General features: G+C 38.9%; 1 protein-coding gene across 1 annotated transcript in view; it reads left to right on the top strand.

Annotated features, from left to right (window-relative positions):
• The first annotated feature begins 259 nt into the window (after positions 1-259).
• The window catches only part of TMPRSS15 (transmembrane serine protease 15), a 59,998-nt gene continuing 42,377 nt past the window's right edge, over positions 260-17,880 (top strand). The window contains 8 exon segments of the mRNA XM_075084515.1: positions 260-404; positions 2,976-3,106; positions 3,407-3,474; positions 4,276-4,320; positions 7,188-7,330; positions 9,024-9,072; positions 14,333-14,424; positions 16,367-16,486. Coding sequence (XP_074940616.1) covers positions 260-404; positions 2,976-3,106; positions 3,407-3,474; positions 4,276-4,320; positions 7,188-7,330; positions 9,024-9,072; positions 14,333-14,424; positions 16,367-16,486 — 793 coding nt within the window.

The following is a 17,880-nucleotide window of genomic DNA, read 5'->3' on the forward strand; positions in this document are numbered from 1 at the left end:
CTGTGGTTTTACTTATTCTTTTTCTGAGACATAATCTTAAGTGTTTCCTTTCTGAAGAGATTTCTTTTTTTCATATTTGCATATCTTGTGCATGAATGTGACTGTTCAGGAAAGTTGCAAAAACCTATGTCAATGAAGTTTTATGGTGTAATTAATTTACAAGCTCCTCCTATAAATATCTATTCATGTGGATTATTACCCTCCTTTTCAGGTTGTGTCTTTTGTCAGTCCTTAATCCATACAAGACTTCAAGACAGAAATGAAGCTGAAAAAAATATCTGATGAGAAATATGTTCCTTTTAGTTACTATGAAATTTTGTTTGCTTCTCTGCTTGCAGCTTTTATGTGTGTTTGTGTTGGACTGATTGTACTTTCATGGTTATCAATCCAGGAGTTAGAACGAGGTAAGTAGCCAAACTTTAACCTTTTCAGAAGTTCTTCAGTAGACATTCCAACTTCAAAGCCAGTGGTGTTGCCGTTGTAATTACATTTCATATTTCATGCTATGCTTTTAATGCTAGAGGGTTTTTAATGGGATTTTTTGTTTGTTTGTTTTCCACCTCTTCTACCCTGGGGATTGATGTAAACAAAATAGGCATAAATACAAGGACTTGAAGTGTGTCCTGAAGCCATAGAAAAGAATTTTCCTGGTTTAGACTTTGGGAGAGGTCCCTGGAATGCAATCCAAGCTATGAAGCTTTGTTTGTTCGATTGTATCAACTAGAGAAGGTAGTATGGCAAGTTGTGAATTTTTGCTTTTTTCTACATGTATGAAGCTTGACTCAGAAAGATATTGATAATCCACTGAAGTCTGTGGGGAGTTCTAGGTATTCTACATCTCTTGGAATCTTTTCATTTTTATAAAAAAGAAACATTTTAAAGTTATTTATTGCTGTGAGAGAGATCATGCATTAGACAGTCAGCTCCCAGCTCTGTGTAAAATTAGGATAAAGTCATTCTTAAGATTTAGCCAATGCTCAGATGGAATGCTCAGTGATAGAATCAATATTCTACTGTATAGTATACTGATACTCAAAGTAAATTAAATTTAAAAAATTGACGTAGTATGATTTTCAAATGGGACTGAAATTTTGGTTTGGAAATCTTGTGGATATATGTTAACTGTGCCCGGGTAAGGCTACACCTGGAGTGCTGTTTCCAGTTCTGGGCTCCCCAGTCCGTGAGATATATGGAGCTGCTGGAGAGAGTCCAGTGAGGGACTGATGAGATTGTGGAGTCTCCATCCCTGGAGATAGTCAGAAGCTCTCTGGACATTGTCCTGGTCAACTGACTATAGGTGGCCCTGCTTGAGAAGAAGGGTTGGACCAAATGACCTCCAGAGCTCTCCTCCAACCTCAACCCTTCTGTGATCTAGATTTTTTATTGGAAGGAAATGTATTCAGGTCTATGGAACCCTCACAGCTAATAGCGAAAAGATGTTTTGAAAAGGGGTGAAGGAAACAGGTTAGGCAAAAGGTTCAATAAATATATTTTTTCCTTGTAGTGATTTTTGTAGCCAAAAAAGTAATTCAGATGCATTGAAGTTTTCCCTGCCTTCATTAACCGAAAATACATATTATTTCATACTAAAACACATGAAGACTAAACTAGCTGTAAGCCATATTTTAAAAAACCCTGTTTTGTCAGAATAATCATGTTTATTCCTTTAGTTGCTATTGTTTTTCATTCCAGGTTTTAAAACTTGTTCTTCCAACTGTCTTTCTTCCCCTCTTACCAGACTACTGTCACATTTCAGTAAAATAAAATAAGCTTAAAGGTAATGATGGTCTATTACTGCATCTAGTTAGAGATGGGCTTTAAACTAATTACTTAAATTTTAGAAAATGAATAGACAAGAATTGTCTATGTAAAAACATTATTATAAAACATGATTATAAAATAATTTATAAAAAAATTTTTATCATAAATTATAAAAATAATTATAAAAATTTTTGAAAATGATATCTTATATATATAACAAAAAGGCCTTTGCTACTTAAAAACATTTGTTTATACAGATTTTCAGTTGTTGCAAGGATAAATGGCCTTCAAACAAGCTCAAAGTGCTCTGCTGTTACTAGTTGATAGCAGCAAATTGGCATCACTAGACTGTGCCATCCATCACAAGCTGTTTATTATAGTATCTATTAGTTATCTGCTTTTGTGTTAAAATTAATCTTAGATGTTAATGCCTTCAAACACAACCTAAAAATACCACTGGTACTGTAACTGTTAAGCAAAAGGAATTTTCTATCAATCAAACACATTAATTCAGGTCTTATCTGAAAATTTCCAGTATGTTACCCAATGGGGCAATATTTTTAATGTCTAATGAATTACTTTATGCATACCTCATACGCTGTAACATACAAGATTAAATTTGCAGTAAGGACCAATTATCTAATTTCCTCATAAACCCTCCCAGCAATTAATGCATGTATTGGTAAGAAAGGTCGGGTAAAAACAGTTTAACTAGTCTGACACTAGTATTTGCAGTGTATGCATCAAAACCAGCATACATTTATATAAAAAGTGCACAACATTTAATGCAGAAAGTGTGAGGTAATAATTCTTAATTTTTTTAATCCAGAACATACAAAAACCTCATAATTCACTATCATTCTTCCCATGTATCTTTGTCCCTTGTGTTACTCATAACTGGACGTACTATTGTCCCCTTTATCTATTCACCATGCTGCTGAAAAGCAGCATTTAAAACAGTTTGGAAGCAATGAAAACCAAAGAGAAATAGTATTAATAAAAAATATATTTACAGTTGTAACTATTTTAAACATTGAAAAATGTCTATCAGTTTTTTAAATCAGCACTAGGCAAAACATCTCTGATTACAAAGCAAAACAGAAAGCTGAAAGTTATTGTACTGATGATCTGTGTGGTATAAAGTCTAATGTAAAGGTTTTTCATTTATTTCTATATAATTCAAAACATTGGTTGTTTTTTTTTTTATTATCTAGCTGAAGCAGATGGGAATACTCATGGATACATGGGAACCTTTAAAATACTCTCTGGAACATCACTGACTCCTGCTTTGCAAAACAGATCATCAGCTGATTTCAAAGTCCTTGCCTTTGATGTTGAACAATTGGTAAGAACATATTGGTCTTCGGTTAATTCAAAAGCATGTGCTAAGTTCCTTAATTCCCTAACATGACATGCTGTTAATGGCTTTTTCCTCTCTCCAAAATGAAATATTTCAGGTCCTAAGCCTGGTCAAAACCCAATATATTCCTTATTCATGAAAATCAATGAAATATGAAAGAAAAAGTTTGTTTCTGCAGTCTAGACTTGGGAAGCAAAATTTATTTACTATTAAACCTGAATGCAGTGTGGAAATGGGTGTGTTTTTAACTACTGTATTGGTTCAAGATTTCTCTTTTCCATATAGATACAACAAGTCTTTCAAGCAAGTGAGCTGAAAAATGAATTTGAGAGATGTGAAATTTCCCATTTCAAGTAGGTACAGTTCAATTAAACTTTTTAAATAAACATCAAAAGTCTTCACTTAGCTATTTCTCTCAGGGCTGCTTATCAATACCTTGTTTTTCAAGAGATCTTTAGGAACATCCTGTATTATTCCTTTCACATCTTCCATCTTCCAAGTGCTGCTGTGGGAAGTTTGACATGAATGTGTTGCCTTGACCAAATCAGTAAGGCTAAGCCTTAAGACCAACTCACAGAACTTCTATATTTAAAAGAAATGCTAAAATATATATATTTTTTTCCCCCTGGAGGCTTATTAGTTGTCCTGTGTTTGCAGGATTGTTGGTCCTTGCCTTCTAGAAGAAAGTTCAGGTTAGAGGTCTGCTGGCATTAGCTGAGATGAATGGAAATATACTCATATGTCCCTATGGACATGGATCCACTTCACTCATATTCCTTAGGGTCTTAGCAAGTGAGGCTGTCATTTGACACCAGGTAAAGCTCTATCCTATGTGTCCTAAAGAGACCATAAAATAGGTACGGTAAGACCTGCTTCTATATTAAAGCTTGTTTGACTTGATTTTTCAATATTCTATTATGTTGGTTGTCCTACTGACAGCAGCTGGCAAAAAAAGTCCAGTACATGCAGTGAGGTCTGTAGTGTTAATTCTATCTGAACTGTTCTTAATAAGGTCCTGATTTAGCAAAACACGTGTAATATGGTCTCCCATTATTAAACAGTTTCAGTGCTATCCACAACATTATAAACTCAAGGTGAATTATGTTTTTGTGGTGGTTTTTTTTTGTTTTATTGTTGTTTTCTTTTTTCTACAGGAAATCTGAAGACAGACATGGAAGATTGAGGAAGTCAGAGACTGGGTAATTGCATATGACAAAGTTTACTTAAAATATGGGCAAGAGACAATAATGTTATTAATTCAGAAAATTCTTCTGTGGACAGTGAATATATGAAAAAATACATCTTTAGAGATTGGAAAAGGCCCTCTATAGAGCATTTGAAGCTTCAAGACGTATCTTTCCTCCAAAATCATCCTTTAGGATTTGTCATGGTTTAGCCCTAGTCAGCAACCAAGCACCACGCAGCCACTTGCTCACTCCCCCCTGGTGGGACGGGGGAGAGAATCAGAAGAGTAAAAGTGAGGCAACTCATGGTCTGAGATAAAGACAGTTTAATAGGTAAAGCAAAAGCCGCACACACAAGCAAAGCAAAACAAGGAATTCATTCACTGCTTCCCATCGGCAGGCAGGTGTTCGGCCATCTCCGGGAAAGCAGGGCTCCATCACACATAACAGTTACTTGGGAAGACAAACGCCATCACTCTGAACATCCCCCCCTTCCTTCTTCTTCCCCAGCTTTATACACTGAGCATGACGCCACACGGTGTGGGATATCCCTTTGGTCAGTTGGGGTCAGCTGTCCTGGCTGTGCCCCCTCCCAGTTTCTTGTGCACCCGGCAGAGCACGGGGAGCTGGAAAAGTCCTTGACCAGTGTAAGCGCTACTTAGCAACAACTAAATCATCTCCACATTACCACCACTGTTTCCAGCGGAAATCCAAAACATAGTCTCATACTAGCTACTACGAAGAAATTTAACTCTATCCAGCTGAAACCAGGACAGGATTAGAAGAAAAAAATGTAATAGCCCTTGGGACTCTCAATTTAGAAAGAAAAATGTGAAAGGACAGTGAAGAAGGTAGGAAACTAGCTAGAAAGGGAAGGATATCAGTTTGTGCTGAGCTTGCTTGTGGAAAAATACTTAGACTGGGTGGCAGATCTCACATTATCATCAGTAACTTAAGTTTTAAACAAAAAAAGGTCTAATGACACACTGTGATAGGCAAGACCAAATGAGAGGCCAAAAGATTAAGACTCTAGAAAAACTGGCAGACCTTGAGAAATTAATGATATAATTAGTTGTCTTGTATGTGAGACCACAAAATTAAAGTGCACATTACATGACAACAGATGATGCAATTCTGTGATACCAACCATTCTTGTGACATGAATGTTTTCTGTAAATACATAAAGTGCATAAATATTCAGAGGAGATAGTTCAGTTGAATGACCATACTTGCAAAAGAAAAATGGATACTAGCCAACCATGAATACATGTACATTGAAAATGGGAAGCAGATTTGAATTATAACGCTCTTTTGATTGGAATAGTGAGGGCATAAACTGTTGGTGGAGTATGTTCACTTTATGAAGGATTTTATAACATCAAGGGAATGGAGTACACAGTGGCAGGAGTAGGTCACTTCCAGGTTTTTCTCCTTGTGAAGGTAGATCCAAATAGCACAATTCCGTTTCTGCACATAGAATGGGACTAGTCTCATCAAAATTTGGGCTTTGAAGATGGAGACATCTCTGAGCTAGTTGCTCAAGACTCTCATGTAAGTGATGGGTTTTTAGAGTTTTCTCATCTGGTCAATTTAGATGCCGTTTTTAGGAGGAGATTATGCCAAAGAACAGCTTATTCATTTCCATCAACTACAATGGGTATCTAGATATCTGCACTGTAAATATCTACATTTGGTAAAACCAATTCCACCCGTGTCTTGACACTAATACCACAGAAGTCACAGAAAATCTGTCGTCAGTGAATGTTGGATCTAGCTTTTAATACATCAGTAAGGATCTGTCTGCATTTTTCTGCTTTGAAATAATACTTGAATATTATTTTGTCTCAGAAATTATTTTCTAGTTGACTTTTTTCATTTAAAAAGTGTTTACCCCTTTGGGTAATCTCCTTGTTATTTCACCCTTGAAACTCTGCTGAGTCACAAGGATAGCAATAAAAGCTTTTGTTTACTCAGAATGGCCTAGAGGTTATCAGAAACATGTAAGAAATTAAAGAGGAGTTTTTCCATATATTGCAAACTGCAAACTATGCTCAGCAAAATTGCAGGATTAATCACCCCTTATCAAAAAACACTGCTGAGTCAGTTGCAATTGGGTTGTATAAATACTTAAGAATAAAAAAGTACACCTAAACTTAAGTAAATGGAGAAAAACTTTAATAAGCACCATACTTTGACACTATCTTAATCTAGCTACAAATATAAAACTTAATAGTATCTTGAAAGGACGGGAGCAAGCAAAGAGGCAACACTCTGGATAATTCCATATTATTTCTAACAAATTCAAAATTTATTTTGGAATTCAGGCCCCACTAGAAGTTAAATGGAGTTTAACCACTGATTTCAGAATACCTGTGCTTTCAGCCATTACTCTTTCCTTATGAGTCACCCAGCAGATACTCACAGATGCAGAATCCACAGATGATGTTTGTTTTATGGAAGTGATGACTCTGTATTATATTTTTGTAACATTAATATATTGTATAATTTTCATAACACTTCAAGGTACACCATCAATATTTTAGGGTAAACTAGAAGACCTGTTGAATAACATTAAACCCACTTCTCCTTTAGTTTATTCAAATTCAGCTCCATTCTAGCATTTGATATGAATGTTGAGAGGTTTTTTCCATTATAAAAATAAGAGTAGATAAAAAAAAAAGTCTGTTTCTCCAAGGTTCAAACCTACCTGTTAATTAAGAGGTGTTTCTTTATGTGCCATCTTTGCCAGCCAACACTTAAAGATACTCTGACTTTGCAAATGGAACCTGTGTTGGAATGAAATATTGTGTAGATGATGTCACATATCAGATTTACTTCATTAGTTTGCATAACTAATCACCTTCTCTGTTTTGTATTGCTAGGGTTGTTGTGATCTTCAACCTTTATTTTACCCACATGGTAACAGCTGAGAAAGTTAAAAATGAGCTGGTTTTGGGTATCAGTGCAAATAAAACTAATCTTACCCAGACTTTGAAAATTGATATCAACAGCATACAAGTCACAGGTAATGCTATTAAACATTTTTTCTCTGTATGAGTCCTTGAGAACTACAGGTAACATGAATGAAAACTTTGGCTCCTAAACAGCAACGGGATTGTGACTTATGCTCATGGGTGCCCTCCTTCCCCATTACAGAACTTTCAGTAGCAGCTGAAAGAACCATTTACAACCTTGTCAACTAGAAAGTATGAGTCAGCACTGTGTATGTACACTAAGGAGGGAGTAAATGGCAAAGTAGTGATTTCCCAGTGAAAACCACTCAATTTAATATCTTTTATGTAACATAACATTTGTAACTTTGTTATCCCTCAAATTAAAGCGATTAAGCCCCAGCTGTGTTGTTTCATAAGTAAATGTAATTATCATTTTATTTTGCTAAAGGGTAAGGTAGAGGGCTCAGCCTCACAGTGAGTGAAGACTCAATGATTGAAAAGATGTCAGTAGGAACAACAAAGTGAATAGAGAGTGTGGCTTCTGGAGAAGTACGCCCAAGGAACTGACTTCATATTCCTCTAAAGCTTACGTAAAGCGTAAAGGAAAGAAAAGGAATATGGCCTTAAAGACGAGGTAGTTTTAAATTCTTCAAATATACAAATATAGTGATTTTATGTAAGTACTAGAAAATTTATCAAAGCCTAAGTGGAAGCCCAACAAGATCAATGGGAATCCTTGTCTTTTTACCTCAATAAGCTTCAAAACAGACCGTCACTGAGGATGAGGATAAAAAGTAATTTGAATCTTTTGAAGTGGAAGTTGATTAGCTGACATTTGAAGACCTGCTGGAGATACTATTAAGTAGCAACTGATTGCTTTAAGAGAAGTGGGACATCTGGTGTGCAATGTCTCTTACTCTATTCTAAAAGGTGCGTTTTTTGCTAAGTACTTCAGATATTCAAAGGCTAAATTCAGAGTCCTGACATCTTTATTTCTCTTTACTGCATGCACCACATATAAGAAGTTGTTCTAAATAACTGCACATCATTGTGAAAAGTGATTGCTCATTATACTTCAAAAATGCCCCCAAAGAAAATTATGAAGAGCTTTTTAAATATTGTATACCTACTGACGAATTTTGAAGCAGTAAAACTTTTCTTGCCTTCAAGTCCTCAAATGCCTCCTTTCACATGATATATCACCTGTCCATTCCATCAGGAGTGCTACATTCATAATCATATATGGCACTTTTGCATACTATATCTCAGTACATTCTGCAAGAGAAGTCTTATTCCTATTTCAGAGAGGGAGGGGACTACAACACAGGTATGACTTGTTTGAAATCACAGTTTTCACAGTGATTAAAAGTACCTTTCTTTCCTGAAATTATCCCAGGTTAATTTTAACTCATTTATCTGATCTAAATACTGTTCTATAAGACACAGGTGCTCTGAACATCTCCATAGTATGAAAAGTGTCAAGACAGAGATTTCCCAGATGAAGACATTCTATATGCAAGAAAATTAATAGGGATTGAGGATTGAAAGGGATTAATATAGACCTTTTCTCCTTAGGAAGATCATATAGTTTGAGAAAAGGCTGGGAACAGGGTGAGGTGGTCAAAAGGAGGGCAGCAGTACAGTGCTAGTGCTTCAAAGAGACGTTGTTATAGCTGCTTTTTTTTTAACCTTTCCTTCTCTGGGTTGTATAAAACTAGATACCATGCTCTAAAAGGAATTTATAATGAACTTGCTTTCTTCTAGTGGCTGCTGAAAATCTTACTACAATGATGCCTTTAACTTCATCAGGTCAGTATCTTTCATAAAACAGAAACTATGTTTTGTTATCAATATAACATGAAGGAACAGAAGACTTGCTATTCAGCTGATATAATTTAGTAAAGCTGCATTGGCTGTAGTTAGGGCTTGACTGCTAGTGTCCATTCAGTGATAGTTAGCTGCCCTTGATAGTTTCTGATCATTTGAGAAAGCAGTGATCTGAAGTCAGTATGCAAAAGCTCTAAGAGCTTAATTAGTGGATCAAAAGAAAAGTTGAGTCTCCACCAACCAGCTGAGTTGCAAACTGACTTGTTTGCAGATTTAGGCAGGTAGATGAGGCTAGGGAGTCCACTTTCATGCTGTCATTGACAATATACTGAGCAATGTTGATTTATAGACTTTCAATCTACTGTCATTGGAAGTCTTATGACACTAGGGTATGAAGCGGACACAACTCCTTGGTCTCACAAACACACTGAGTACAAACCTGCCGAAAGTCAGACAGCTGACTAATACAGTAGGTGCTTTGCAGCACTAGATGCAGGTAGAATTGTCGGATACAAACTGCATACAAATTATCACATACAAATTCTCCAGAGCAGGGTACCAGACCAGGAGCTGTGTGCAATTTATGTGAGCTAAAGAAACACACCTATGAATATAGGACCCAAGCATTTATTGATATTCTAATTACAGCCATAGCAATGAAAGAGCTATTATTAGACTAGTTACAAGCCTACTAACATGTATACTCCACAGTGTACAATTACTACAGCTTATTCCCAATAATACAGTTAAAACTGCTAACATATGAATTTTCCCCTATCTATCCCGTCCTCTGGTATGCTATCTGAATGCTCCCCTGAGTTCCAAGTTCAATGTTGCTAATCTTATTCAAGACGAAACTGAGAGGTGGAGGGGAGGTGTCAGAGTAAAGGGAAGGGAGTTGTCAGCACTCAAGGCTGGAATAGAAATAATGTTCCTGGTGTGGACTCTTTCCCCCCGGTCTTGCTTCTGCTCGGGGTAGTTTTTATACATTTTCTAACACTCTCTGCTTACTTACTCATTCTGGTTTGGGCCAAACCACAGAGTAACAGAATCACAGAATGGTAGGTGTTGGAAGGGACCTCTGGAGATCATCTTGTCCAACACCCCCCTGCTTGAGCAGGCACACCCAGAGCAGGGGGCACAGGAATGTGTCCAGGTGGGTTTTGAATGTCTCCAGGGAAGGAGACTCCACACCCTCCCTGGGCAGCCTGTGCCCCTGCTCTGGCACCCGCACAGGGAAGGGGTTTTTCCTCATATTCAGGTGGAACTTCCTGTGTTCCAACTTGTGCCCATTGCCCCTTGGCCTGTCACTGGGCACCACTGAAAAGAGCCTGGCCCCATCCTCTTGACACCCACCCTTCAGGTATTTATAAATACTGAGGAGATCCCCCCCTCGCTCTTGTCTTCTCCAGGCTAAACAAACCCAGGTGTCTCAGCCTTTTCTCATAAGGGAGCTGCTCCAGTCCCCTGATCATCTTGGTAGCTCTCTGCTGGACTCTCTCCAGCAGTTCCCTGTCTTTCTTGAACTGGGGAGCCCAGAACTGGATGCAGCACTCCAAATGTGGCCTCACTAGGGCAGAGTAGAGGAGGCAGATAACCTCCCTTGACCTGCTGCCCACACTTCTTTTCTATTAACGCACCCCAGGATACCATTGGCCTTCTTGGCCACAAGGGCACAGTTCTGGCTCAGGGTCAGCTGGCTGTCCACCAGCACTCCCAGGACCTTCTCAACAGATCTGCTTTCCAGTAGTTCAGCCCCCAGCCTGTACTGGTGCATAGCTTTGTTCCTCCCCAGGTGCAGGACCTTATATTTGCTTTTGTTGAATTTCACGAGGTTCCCCTCGGCCCAGCTCTCCAGCCTGTCCAGGTCTTGCTGAATGGCAGCACAGCCTTCTGGTGTATCGGCCGCTCCTCCCAGCTTGGTATCATCAGCAAACTTGCTGAGGGTACACTCTGTCCCTTCATCCAGGTCACTTATGGCTATGTTGAACAGGACTGGACCCAGCACAGACCTCTGGGGAGCACCGCTAGTTATGGGTCTCCAACCAGACTCTGCGCTGTTGATCATGGCCCTCTGAGCTCTGCTGTTCAGCCAGTTCTCAACCCACCTCACTGCCCACTCATCTAACCCACACTTCCTGAGCTTCCCTGTGAGGATGCTATGGGAGACAGTGTCAAAAGCCTTGCTGAAGTCAAGGTAAACATCACCCACTGCTCTCCCTTCATCTACCCAGCCAGTCATGCCACCACAGGGGCTATCAGGTTGGTCAAGCATAATCTTCCCTTGGTGAGTCCATGTTGACTACTTCTGATAATCTTCTTTTCCTCTACGTGCCTGGAGATGACCTCCAGGATGAACTGCCCCATTGCCTTTCTGGGGATGGACGTGCGGCTGACTGGCCTATAGTTTCCTGGGTCATCCTCCTTCTCAACTTTTTTGAAGACTGGAGTGACGTTGGCCTCCCTCCAGTCCTCGGGCACCTCTCCTGTCCTCCATGACCTTTCAAAGAGAGTGGCTTAGCAATAGCATCCACCAGCTCCCTCAGCACTCATGGGTGCATCCCATCGGGGCCCATGGATCTGTGGGGATCCAGTTTGCCTAGGTGATCTCTGACCCAGGCCTCCTCAACCAAGGGCAAGTCTTCCTTTCTCCAGATCTTCTCTCTCTCTCTCCTCTGGGGGCTGGGGTGCCTGAGGGCCAGCCTTAGCAGTAAAGACTGAAGCAAAGGCAGCCTTCAGTGCCTCCTCTGCATCCTGCATCACCAGGGCCCCCACCTCGTTCAGCAGTGGGCCCACAGTTTCCCCAGTCTTTCATTTACTACGGGTGCATTTGAAGAAGCCTTTCTTGTTATCCTTGACATCCCTTGCCAGATTTAGTTCCAAGCGGGCCTTGACCTTCCTCGTCACATGCCTGCATGCCCTGACAACGTTCCTATATACCTCCGAAGTGGCCAGTCCCTTTTCCACACACTTTAGGCCTCCTTCTTCCTTCTGAGGTTTTCTAGAAGCTCTTCACTCATCCATGCAGGTCTACTGGATATTTTGCTTGACTTCTTCCTCACAGGGAATCTTGCATTTGGAGGAAGTGGTACTTGAAATATTGTCTGGCTCTCTTGGACCCCATTACCTTCCAGAGCCCTAACCCATGGGATTCCTCCAAGCAGGTCTTTGAAGAGGCCAAAGGTAGCTTTCCTGAAGTCCAGAGTTGTAATCCTACTTGTTGTCCTGCTTTTACCACGCAGGGTCCTGAACTCCACCATCTCATGGTCACTGCAGCCAAGGCTACCCCTAACCCTCACATCCTCAACTAGACCTTCTTTGTTCGTTAGTATAAGGTCCACCAGCACACCTTTCTTCATTGGATCCTCTACCACCTGTGTCAAAAATTATCCTCGATGCTTTGCAGGATCCTCCTCCACTGTGCACACCTCGCCGTGTTGCTTTTCCAGCCAATATCTGGATGGTTGAAGTCCCTCATGTGAACCAGGTCCTGCAACTGTGAGGCTAATTCCAGCTGTTTGTAGAAGGCCTCAACCACTTCCTCTTCCTGTTCAGGTGGCCTGATCCCACGATATACCAAATTTTACCATATGTGGTATGTTTACATCTCCTGTATGCTTGGGTTCCACTCAGTTGACCCTAAAACCATCATTATCCACCTCACATGTTACTTTAGTGAGATCACATAGTAATTGGGCATTTGTGATTTGCGCTTTTCCACTGATGCCTCTGTCACTGTCCTGTGCTCCTGTTCTCATGGCTTTTGCAGTCAACTTGTGTGTGCACTTTTGAGAGAGCCTGTAACAATCCCAATCATTTTCAACAGCTTTCTAATTGTTTTATTAGAACTGCTTGCTTATGCACACATCCGTGTTCAGGTGTTTGAATGTTTCATTCCTTCCAACACAGCAATCCTTTAAAAAATATATAGACAGATATGTAGGCATATGTATATATGTATATAACACTTTGGAAACTACTGTGAAGCTCTGAATGAAGCTTCCTTCTCTGAATGTAGTTGTGTGAGAACAGTCCATCCAGCTGCACCCTCCCTGCACCTGCTGCTGGGGTCTCCTCTCTCTCTGCCAGAGGAACTGTGTCCTTAAATTTGCTGACATAGAATGCTCCATAGTCCATTTAATACAAAATGGCCTAGCTTAGTTTAATAGTTCGTACTAAATCAGCATGCTTTGATAGAAAATTGTTAGGAAGTCCTCACGCAAGTTTGTGCACTAGTAGGTCTGGGAGGACAGGAACATCTAGCAAAAGTAAGTCTGCAATAGCCAATGATCAACAACAACTGCCAGGAAAAGTGATAGATGACAAACTATAGAGAAGGCCTTACTACATCTCTCATTTTACTCCTTCTAGCCCTTCACCTTAAAAACTAAGGGACAGGATCTTTTAACTATAGTGACATAGGGGTCTTTTTCAGCTGAGAGCATCATCATCCTACCCACATATTTGAGTCTTAATGTAGAAAGTAAAAATTATAGACAGGGACACTAGTGCTAATTCAAAGAGTCAAAAAAAGACTATCTGGGAGCTGGAAGTGCCAGGGGCATCCTCAGTGACTGTTATTGAAAGCACCACTAAGTGGAAGTTGTGTTGGAGCAATCACAAACAAGCACTGCAGTTTTCCCAGAATGTCTTGCAGCTTACTATCACTGATACAAATCTACTTATGTACCTAGGCATTTGTCCATGTGTAACTATGTATACACACAGGTATGTATGTACGCCTGTACATAAATATAGAAATACTAGATAGGTTTGAAGCTCCTCTCCTCACACTGTGATAACTGATTCGTTGAGCAATGTAATTTATAAGAAAATGTACATATATATTTTAGTACTAGTATTAAAGTTCTCATAGCTTGTCTTGTTTCAACAGATCCCATGAGTCTAATTACAAGCTCCCAGACACCAGCTTCAGTTCAGAATTTTTACATTCCAAGGGAAGCAAGAAAGAATTGCTGTTATTTTAATGGGGGGGGGGGAACCCAAGAGCCTTTTGAAGTTATTGAAAAGCATGTGACTAGAGCTAAAAGAATGGGATTTAAAATACACTTGGGTTCCATGTTATTTTTCTTATGTTTATTGTGACATTTGACCTTCAGGATCAAGCCAGTCAAGCTGGCATTACCATACCATTGCCTTAGCTGGGGTTTGGGGTTACAGCAGATAATGCAGATCTAAAAGTAGACTAGCTGCTGCTTTGTTCTGCCCAAGCAACTGTGGAGGAGCTTCCAGAGAGAATGAAGTGAAGTTCTAACCTTGGGTTGTGCTTGGACAGGTTCAGGACAACTCACTACAAGCAAGTCCTCAACAACTGCATGTAGGTAATTACATATGGGGGGTCATACAAAACAGTCTGAGATCTTAGAACTACACCATCTGCATACAGGCTGTTCTCACATCATTCAATTCTCACATCCCATTCCTACAAATAAATGACATGCGGGTTTACCTTTGATTTGACTAAGATGACCTCTTCGAAGAGAAGACTGTACATTCTACAAAAAAGTGTTGCATGTATTGATGTATATGTTGACACTCATACTGACTGCTCATTTTTCTTTCCTATTATATCTTGGGGCTTTCTGAAAAAAAAAAACAACAACAACATATTTAGCAAGCTCTCACATGACTTCCAACGGACAGAAAGCCAAAGCTGTCTGAATTTTTGGAATCCTCCCCTAGCCTTATTAAATGGTGGCACATATATGACACTTATAAGCATTCTCAAATGGGTCTAATGTATTTACTGCTGGTTTTTAGTTGAGTATAGCAATTACACTGCAATTTAGGGTAATTTGCTGTTTAAAAAGAAAAGTCAAAATCTTTTACTAGAAAATGTTATTTTCTTTCTATCCAGTAGATGGCAATGCGGCTTAGTTTTCTCGGTTGAATAAAACTAGAATTGATCATGTCATATGTAAACAATGTTTTCTTGCCTATTGGGCTTCTGTAAAACATATTCCTAGATTATTGTTTGGGTTTTTGTTCTGGTCTAGAATGCAGAGTTTCATCTCTGCTCACCTGTGGCAATTCATTCATTGGCACTGTATCACCTCCAACACTTCACTGAAGTATATTGAGTTTGCTTCAATTACCAATCGGCTGCAAAATGGCAGCTCTTTTGCTTTACACTATCTCCATTGCTAACGCTGAAAGTGTCTTGTAAAGCACTTCAAAATGCTACAATATATCCAAACCAATTTCACTCTTTGCCACTTACACTGATATCACACAATGCGTCTTACAAGCATTTACTTAATCTGATTACAGAAATAACAGTGTTATGGAAAAATAAATCAAGCAATAATGGTTAGAGTCTGCAAGCTCAGTTTTACAAATTAATATTTTTCCTTCTTGCATAAGAAACTTTGACCTTTTCCAGTAAGCATTTACTGAAGTAAAGAAAAGAAACTATGAATAGTGCTAGGTGAATAGTTTCCATAGAATTTAACTCAATTTCCAAGAATTTTGAAATTAGTAGTTATCCAAAGCTAATTTTAGCTGCATGTCTTTGTTTACTTTAACAGGACCTACTTGAATTACACAGATGTGTATGACCAAAACCATCTAAAGACCAAAAGAGCATGTTTGCAGTAAATGAACATTTATGCTCTAGGAAAATGTTATTAGTAAGATTCCACAATTTTAAGGATCTGCCCATGTATTTGTTTTGCAGAAATTTATTCTTAACTTAAACTTAATTTGCAAATCTGAAAAGAATAGGGTTTCTGATATTCCTGGTGTTTCAAAATCCAGTCCTAAAGGTTTTCATTTTCAAGATATGCTGGTTAAAAAATGGGACTCTTTGTCATGACGAAGTACAACACTGTGATGTGTTGAAGAAATTAAATTAAATTGTATTCAACTAAACCCAGAAATTTTTCACTGTTGTTTAAACCAAAGTACAGTTTTCTCATGTTAGTCAAGCACAGAAATTGGAAAACGTGATTTGTTATATTGCATAAAGTAGTTTATTTAGGTAAAGGAAGGAAATGGAAATTCATGGAAATTTACTTCCAGCCCTACTGCAAGCTTGGTTTCAAAAAATATGTCACTTCTGAGAACTTCCTCCAATCTATGCCAAATTTATCTTTTTAATACGTGATATTTCATTCCAGGCTTCTAAAAATGCAGTTTTGTAAAACACAATAGAGTGGTTGATTTGATTTGTGCTAGAGTAACCAGAGGTAAGTCAATTTTCCTTTGCAGTGAAAATGCATTACTGTGTGCTGTTAGTGTTGTTGTCCTTATTATTTCAGCTGAGTGTTTGCCACCTGCTGAACTTTGTGATGATGGTGTAACCTGCATTAGGAAAGATTTATTTTGTGATGGAGTCTTGGACTGCCCAGATGGTTCAGATGAATCTGAGAAAAGATGTGGTAAGAATGTAAACCCCTGAAAATAAGTCTTTTTAAACATACTTAAACCTGTCAGTAGTTTGTAAACAGTTTATATGCAGTAAACTGCACAGTGAAGTCCAAATCAATTCTACTAAAAATATTAACCAGAATTATTGTTATAACCTTTTTCTTGTAAATAGAAACAATTTTCTTTAAAATTCTCATTAATGAAGATATGCTTAATAATTAGTGAAGAAATATTACAATCTGGTTATATGAATATAAAATAATATAGAAATTACTGTTTACTAGATAAATAAATTTAATGTAAACTATAAAATAATACAGAAATTTCATATGAGGTTGTGTGCCAGTAGTATCAAATAATGTTCTTTCCAAATCAATTAAAATTATGACCCTTATACAGATACAAAAGTCACATTGCCTAGTATCAGAAATGACCTAGTAGCATATCTGGAGTCAGAAGAGAGGTTTCTCTTTTGATTCCAGTGTTAAGAATATCATCATAAAAAACACTACATAGAGCTTTTCCCAGGTTACTATGTACACTCAGATATATTGATCTTGTACATCCAGAAACTTAGATGGGGGGTGGGGGGGATAGTGGCATCATTTTGCAGCCGGGGCAAGTGAGAGTGCTGCCGCAGCAGGATTGAGCCCTGGCAGGAACCCTAACTCTGTTTGTTGGCCACCCACCTGCACCTCCCTACAGCGAGTGTTAGGGAATGGGAGTGTCTGTATGACTGCCACAAATTTTTGATTTGCTGGCACCACGGTGAGATGCAAGGTGATGCAAAAATCTGGGCAACTGGCTCTTAGGTGGCTCTGTTTGAGCAGAGGTCTGGACCAGATGACCCCCAGAGGTCCCTCCCAACCTCAACCATTCTGATTCTGTGAAAATCTTACAAACGTGAAACCTGATTGGTTTTTACCAGAAAAAGTTTATATCCCTCAGCACCGGTGCAGTTTGCCTTTATCTGACTGCCAAGTTTCCCTGAGCACCCTTTTGTGCAGGGCAGCCACTGCTCCATGCAGCAGTGTACACTGTGAAAGTGTACCAAAGACTTGGACTATGTTGCTGCTTACCAAAGTGCTTGTGCAGCTTTTTGGCGGGAGGCATGTGTGTTAATGTTGTCTGCATTGCTTTTCACAGTCTCAGCTCTCAGTTAATCGTCTGTGAAGTTTTCTTGCAAAGAGAACTTTTCAAATCTTTTAGGAGAAGTTGGAGCAATTACCTCCCTGAGTGTTTTGTTCGTTTGTTTGTTTGTTAAACATAGAATTTGATGCTAGAAATCTGGAAAGCTTATTTTCCTTCTGCTGTGAGAACAGTCTTCTGAGCTTTCCTGAGAATAACAGTGGGGCAGTCTGGTCTCAGCTTTCAGAAACACGTAAAATAACTGGGCTGTGGTTTA

This window comes from Phalacrocorax aristotelis, chromosome 1, assembly GCF_949628215.1.
Source record: "Phalacrocorax aristotelis chromosome 1, bGulAri2.1, whole genome shotgun sequence".
NCBI lineage: Eukaryota > Metazoa > Chordata > Aves > Suliformes > Phalacrocoracidae > Phalacrocorax > Phalacrocorax aristotelis.